The 8,005-nt window shown below is 27.7% G+C and overlaps 1 protein-coding gene and 1 long non-coding RNA gene across 3 annotated transcripts in view; one reads left to right on the forward strand and one right to left on the reverse strand.

Moving 5' to 3' along the window:
• The window catches only part of LOC108685293 (mitochondrial inner membrane protein OXA1L), an 8,066-nt gene extending 6,436 nt beyond the window's left edge, over positions 1-1,630 (reverse strand). For both annotated transcript variants that reach the window (XM_018190010.1, XM_018190009.1), the window contains exons 1-2: positions 1,468-1,630; positions 50-296 (exon numbers count right to left, since the gene is read on the reverse strand). In XM_018190010.1, the coding sequence (XP_018045499.1) occupies positions 50-296; positions 1,468-1,533 (313 nt within the window). In that variant the 5' untranslated portion in view covers positions 1,534-1,630. The remainder of the gene's footprint in view (positions 1-49; positions 297-1,467) is intronic.
• Positions 1,631-3,123: 1,493 nt separating this feature from the next.
• Positions 3,124-6,039, forward strand: LOC108685326. Its single transcript, XR_001931664.1, has 3 exons — positions 3,124-3,621; positions 3,978-4,065; positions 5,963-6,039. It is a non-coding gene; the product is annotated as an uncharacterized LOC108685326 (long non-coding RNA).
• The last annotated feature ends 1,966 nt before the right edge of the window (positions 6,040-8,005 follow it).

Genomic DNA, 8,005 nt, shown 5'->3' on the forward strand with positions numbered 1-8,005 from the left:
ATTTATAAAAAGGACTTAGAAATATTAATTTTCAAAGATGCTTCTATACCTGGTATTTCATTATATGGACTATTTTGTGGTGGTGTTTCATTTATTATAGTTTCAATTGCTGGAATTTCATTTGTTATAGTTTCACTTGCTGGAGTTTCACTTTCTGTGGTTTCATTTGTACTAGCATAACGCACTAAAGAAATTCCTGTAATTCTATAGTTTCTATGCAGATTCAATAAAGAATTATTTCTAGGAATCCTTTTTTTCTGAGTGACTAAATGGATATGTCTATGTGTAACAATTTCCTAAAAAAAAAAAATTTTCGTTGAACAAGTATTTTGTCATATTAGCTTCTAAATAAAATATACAGATTATTATAAAATATAATGTGCATTAGTATATAGTACATACAGGAAATAGAAGTAACACATTATTTATAACACTGTTATTACCACAAGTTACTTTTTTTGATAATAAATTGGTAATGAATTTAAATTATCTTTTTTTTTAATAATTGTAATAATAACTAAAATAATTACGTTCTTTTGGTAATGAATTTTACAGTTACTTTAATTGTTATATATTTTATATTTTATATTTTATATTTTATACTTATTTATATACTATGACATAATTTTTTAATATTCAATCTTTGGACAATATTCATAATTTATTCTTACCTTAAGATTGTTTTAAGTAATATCTAAAGATACTAATATGGCTCTGATTGATTTATGATGAGAAGAATCATGTTATAAACCAATCACAGAACTGTATTAAAGACAAACTTTATAAATATCAATCTTTAAGTTTGACAGAAATGATGTATTACAAAATTTGTAAAAAATATCACCTCAGTTGGATTATGTTTCAAGACTAGAAATTTCATATGTATATGTATAAATTCATTCTGAAATATTACGAAGCTCTAGCTCAAATTAAAAAAGCATTTTCCTTCTTGTGTTTTTACATATCAATTTAGTATCATAATCGTTTACTGTTTTCCTTAATATTTAAACAAAAAATATTACACAATTTTTTAAACTGATTTTACTTACTTTAACATAAAAAAATAACACAAAAAGTAACATTACTTTTTAAGTAGATAACAATAACAGTAAAAGAATTATTTTTGAGAATCAATAACGATAATTATTTACTATTATTACTCTTAAAAAATAACTTTTCATTCCTTGAATATTTATATATAGAATATATTTATAAAATGAAGAAACAGAAGTAAAAGCAATATATAAATCCTATATATCAATGTACATAATAAATTAAATGTATTTAGTACGGAATTATTAATATGTATACACATATTTTTTTCAGAATTTGTGTGTCCATCTTAGAGTCAATAAGATACTTATTGATCAATTTCTTTTCATTAAAATATAAACTTGTTTTATAATTCTTGCCACCAGGTAATAACTTTTTAACCTTTAAAAAGCCGCAAAATATTTAGTATTTTACCTGCGAAATCATGTTTGATTTTAGCAATGCTTGCCGGCGAATGATTATGGATGCTCGCATCAACATTTCTGCGCCTTTCAATTGAATCGTTGTGATTTTTGATTAATTTATAAAGTATGTAAGTTTCCACGTATAAGAAAAAAAATTCAGACGTGATCATGTTCTGTGCGGACCAGTGATGATATATCATGGTATATGCAAACGTATGGAAATGGTGGAAATGGTCGCATTCAGCAGACTCAATGCTCGCTGTTATTGGCTGATCTAGAAGAATATACCAATAGCAGCGACCGTTCACGGATCCGCGGATAATCGAAGAACGATGATATTATCGACAATTAATAACAATTTGCGATTATTAATAGCGATTTCGGGAATAACGTGCACTGGTGCATATCAAGACCGTTATACTCTGTTAATTCCTATCACCGCGGCAGTATATGTTTCGTCAGGCGAACACGAGATTCACGAAATGCGAATCTCATTAAGGGTTCTCTACATAGAAATTGTAGACGGTCGTGAAGTCTTAATTCGTAGGAAATTGATCAATTTTAATCGAGTATTCTCCTTAAGCCGGTTCTACATTAATTGCAAGCTGATTGTAAGTTTGTTGCGGCAGTCACTATGAACCGTTGATTTCAAAAACTTCAGATTGGCTGTCGCAACTTTGCTTGCAACTAATGTAAAACCGGCTTAATGCGCATGATGTCCGGCTTAATGCGCAGAAATCCAAAAATCAAAGGAAAGTGAAGCGGATTCAGCCGGAAGCCGCCATTCGTTAGAGTGAGTAGGAGATATAATAGGAACGTAATGGAACGGTGCTGCACACACTAGTATCGCACTAGTATTGTGTATATATGTTCATGCACATTTGTGGAAGTGAGCAGATAAATAGAGTGGAACCAATTAGAAAAGAGAATGCTCGACTCTTCTTCGATTCTCTCTGGAGGTTTGTTCCAACATGCTCCAACATGCTCCTGCCATAGTTCCTACTCACTCTAATGAGGGCATTGGAGTGAGCCATGACAGAAGCATATTGGAGCATGCGGTGCGACGCGAACAAACCGAAATCTATCTTTTTTGTCCTCATCGTTCACCGAATATTAAACAAGGATAAAATGATACATTATGTGATACATTATGCATACACAACGGGTGCTTTCCAATTGTTTACACATCTTAACACAACGTACACAGGAACGCACAAAGTGCACGATTCAATTGGGATAGAATGTGCATGGTTGAGATCCGTTTCGAATAGAGTTAGATTAAATGTAGCTTTTTCCTGTATTAAATAAAAAAAGATAAAAGTGCCGGCCACTCAATGTCTTCCTTATTTATAGTCGCTGCAGTTAGTAACATGTAATTGTCATTAGAAAACCAAGCTTACACAGTCCTCGACTGAGTACAGATGACTGAGCGTTGTGTTGACGATAATGAACAATTGGAACGCAACTTGTGTCGCCAGTCGCCGTGTGTACGAAAGTGTCTAGGGAAATTGCAATTGGAAAGCACCTAGTATGTCTGAAAAGTTCCCGGACTGATTTTTTTTCTTATGAGACAAATCGCCCCATCTAACGGCCGACGTTAGAAATAGTTTCTAAGAAGCTTCATGCAGAACATGTGCGAGTTATTAATATCGATTGAATACTTGGCAAGTAAGGACGTGTTTTGATTTATGTATTTAAACGTGTCGTTCAAGTTTTACGATGGAGCAACGAGCGTGTATTAAGTTTTGTTTCAAACTTGGCAAAACTGCAACAGAAACTCACGAAATGATGAAAACAGCGTTCGGAGAGGATGCACGCATAGTAACATTCGACTGGTTTAAACGTTTTAAGAAAAGCCGGCAATCACTGGATGACGATGCAAGAAGTAATCAACCAACGGCTCAATATGAGAAAACTATGGAAGCTGTGCGTTCTTTACCGAGGACCCTCATCTGACACTTCGTGCGATATCTGAACAGTTAAAAATAAAGACACTGTTTCTATTCCATCATTCATGGGGAGATTTGAACCGTAGAAAAATTTGTGCGCGCTTTGTTCCACATTTTTTAACTCCAGAACAGAAAGAAATGCGTGTGAATTGTTGTCGTGACTTTGTTGAAATGGCAGACAAGGATCCAGATTTTATAAAAACTCGGTGATACTGGTAACAAGACATGATATTTCATGTACGATTCGCAAACAAAGAGACAGTCGACTACATGAATAGCCTCTAATTAAGCGAGACCAATAAAAGTTCAAAAATAAAAAATAAAAAACAAAAATAAAAAATGAAGATAATACTCGTCGTATTTTTTGATTCTGCAAGATTTATCATGAATTTGTGCCACCTGGCCAAATCGTTAATTCGATATTTTATTTAGAGGTTTTTCAGACATATTGTATATAATGAATATTCTTTGTTGTTCATAGAATATTAAACAAGGGATGCCTTCTGCATAATGTACATGATGTATCACATTATTTTTATTATTCATCCTTTAATAATTAATCTTTTTTCAGTTGGTCAAATGGAACTGTTTTGCTGTCAGTTTTGTCAGTTAATTATCTGTAACTTGTGGAAAGGATTCTTTTTTTTCATACATGCAAGGTAAGACAAATTTTCCATTATCTTCATATTTATTCAATAGATTTCATTGTTCTTCATTGGACAGGAATATTTCATTTATATAAAATACATTTTTAATAACATAAATCTTGGTAAAAAATTGTTCATGCATGAACATATATAAATATATATAAACATGCATAAATATTCATAAATATGTATAATCATATACGAAATATATCCATACATGTTCATATATCCTTCTTTTTTTTGTAAAATTACTTTTTAATATAATAAAAATAATAATAGTAATGTGAAAATATTAAAAATAATTAAAAATTTTCATACTATTTTTAGAAAAAAAATCGAGTTAGAAGAAATATAAAAAAATTAAAATAGATATAATTATACTTATGTATAATTATATCTAAAGTTATGCATAATTGTATATTTTTTTTATATTTTTAAAAATTTGTTTTTGTTTTTTTCTGAAACAAACAATGCGAAAATTATCTCTTTAATTTTTAATGTTTTCACATTACTATTATTATTTCTGTTACACTTATTTAAAAAGTAATTTTATAAAAGAAAAAGAGATGTATGAATATGGACATATTTCATATATGATTGTACATGTTTATGAATATTTATGTATTTATACATGTTTATGCATATTCATGCATGAAAAATTTTTTACCGGGGCATTATTTTTTCAAGTAACGGTAATACATTATTTTTTGAAATAAGTAACGAATAACAGTAACACATTAAAATTTCTTTTAAAGTATGTTCCTAATTTTGACTTTATAAATGATTTTGTACATTATGCAAAAATTTGTTGACCTCTGTAGGAAGAATGGAACATGATTTATAAATGTTACAAAAAAAAAATTAAAAATTCCGGTTAAATACAAGTACAAGAGTAAGAATCTTATAAAAATTTTCACTGTTATTGTCTTAATTTATTATCTTAATTTATTATATATTATTCTAAAATATATCGATTTTTTAAAAATTTCTTTTCATAGTTTTAATTTAAAATTTTTCAATATTTGGAATCTATATGTACAAATAAATATTTTTTAGAATTTTTCCAATAAATTGGTACAATAAAACAGTAAAAAATTTGATTCTTATTGTTGCTAAGTATTGAACAAGGATGAAATAATTCTCTGTAATACTACATAGTTCGAAAACATTCGAGTTTGGTGAACATATTGGGAAGCTCGGTAATATTTCCAAACAGGCCCATAAATGTTTAATGAGCAAAGTTAGGATCTCTATTTTCTTCTAATTCTAAGCGCTACGTGCCGTGACAATGTTATAAGAAACAGTCGTTTACGTTATTGTAACGATCTAGCGTAGTAAAGCATCGTGTAGAGCAAAAAAAAATATATTTGTTGGATTTGTAACATTGAGTAACAGATTATTAAAATAAATTATAAAATTAAAAATTTTAGCATTTATGTATTAAAATAGCTTTATAACATATAAAATTATGCTATGCTACACCGGTATAAACAGCAGTGCTTCTTGCGATGCTGCAGCGATTTAGAGTAACAAAAACAGCATCGACATCCGGATTCTGGTAATGAGTAGATAAAGTAGATGAAAGAAATCTAATGTATATAGCATATTATATCAAATATCGGATTAATGACAATAGATTTATTGTTTGTAAATGAACAATTTATCAATCAGATACTTGATGCTGAAGTAGTACTTGATACTTGATGAAAATAATGCGAACATTGTAACTCCCATACAATATTAGAGAATAATATAACAGTAATAAGTAATATAACAAATTCTAACTTGAGTCCTAAAGATCAGTATAATACAAATAAATTCTACTAACTACATTTAATGATTATATATTTAGAATAATGCTACATTTATATTGAATAAAGTAATTGTAACATTCTTTTCTTATTTTTAGACGCATAACGCATTGAAAATATGCTCAATACTGCAGCAAATTAAGATAATAATGAGAGTCACCTTGTTGAAGAGCCAATTGTTGAAAATATTAACTGGAAAATTTGAATTTTAAGCAAGGTCAGTCTGCAAAAAATTTATATATTTTTTAAGAGTATTACAAATTTAATTATTTAACATATTTCTTATATGTTCATATTCACTTACATATTTTTTACATGTTCCGTTTCGCGAAATTTTAAATGATTTGATTATTATATCGCGTAGGTAACTCATTGGTAACCTATGATATTTTTGTTATATTTATTAAGAAGGTTTTTGCGTTTGATGAAATATTAGACAAGTCTATAATATATATGTAATACAAAAATTAATGATATCAATATCTAAAAAAAAATTTCGTTGACTTTTACCATATGATTTTGATGATATTTAATTATAAATTTTACGTTAATTTTACGTTACAAATTAAAATAATCCTATTCTGTAGTTATTCTCTTTTAAATTGAAACACTTGCGTATAAGAGCAAGCAATTTAAAAATTGTTATAATAAAATAAATACTTAAGTTTGTTCTCGTAAGTTTCATTTCAACTAAACGTACAATTAACAAGAAATTTATTCTTCAATGAAAAAAGCTAGAATATATGTCAAATGGACGATGTATATACATCAAATGAGCATCTTATTTTATTTTGCCATTTTGAAAATATTTAATATACATATAAAATTAACATTAATTGTGAATAATGAATAAGATATTGTTAGTAATACTTTTATTCCATTTTAATTGTTTTATATATTGTTATGAATCAACTGTTTTTTGATTACAAAGCAAGAAATTCCTTAAATAACACATACTTTTTATAATGATTAAAAAATTACAAAAATTGTAGAGAAGATGGCTTATTGTATTTTATTATATATACTATGATTATATGTGATACAAAAATGTATTTAATATAATTATTTATTAAAATGCGCAATATTTCGTTAGTCTTGAAACACAGTCTCTAAATTAAAGCCAGAGCAAGAATTCACAAATTAAATTGACAAGTAATTTAATAATTTGATGCTAATCAACAATTCATATGATAGCCCAGGCGATAAGTAGTTTTACCTGGAAAGTTTCGAGGAAGTTTTGATATTTGGTACAAATTATGTAATTTGATGCCCTTATAACAAATTTACATTTTGCCACCAAAAAATTGACGCGCCGGCGCCGCCATGAAAAAAATGGCTTAAAAATAGCTGAAAAATCAGTTTTTCGCGTATATTTCATTCCACGTGCGTTTGTCGAAAAAAATACTTCTATAACAAATTGTAGAGCAGAAAATTTCCTATAAATTCTGTCTAACAAATTTTACACAAATATTAAGCACTACATACATATATATAAGTAAAATATTTTGAATATTTCACAATGTTATTGATTTTATTATTAAAAAAATTCGTAAAACTAGATTTAAAAATGATCACTATTGAGAAGCATGTAAAACTCATAGCATGGAAGAAAGTGCCACAAAATATGGCACTAGAGCAAAAGCAAATTATAGATATATTTCAAGATCTGCCTTTAAAAAATATGAATAAATCTTGAATTAATGGAACAAAAGCTGAGCAGTAATGTATTTTATCAAAATGAAATGATAAATGCATTAAATATTTTAATTTTGCAAAGCCTATAAAAAAGGACAAAAATGTTGAATCTGATAAGTATTTATTTTTTATATGAAAGAAAAAATTCTAATATAAATCGTTTCTTAAGCAGTTTTATATCATACTTTTAAATATTAAAATCTATTATCTTTAGAAATATTTAACATTTGATCCATGTAACATTTGTAATGTAATCTTCAAAAGATAGTAAATTTATAAAATATACACACACATACACACATACATACGCGCGCGCGCGCACATTGAAGAAGCATCTTTACATGTGTATGGAAATTGCAAATTCTAATATTTTTAATGAAAGATGTTTCATAAGAAAATAATTCAAATAACAAATTTAAATTGTGTATTATATATATATATATATA

Source organism: Atta colombica, unplaced genomic scaffold (assembly GCF_001594045.1).
Source record: "Atta colombica isolate Treedump-2 unplaced genomic scaffold, Acol1.0 scaffold150, whole genome shotgun sequence".
Lineage (NCBI taxonomy): Eukaryota > Metazoa > Arthropoda > Insecta > Hymenoptera > Formicidae > Atta > Atta colombica.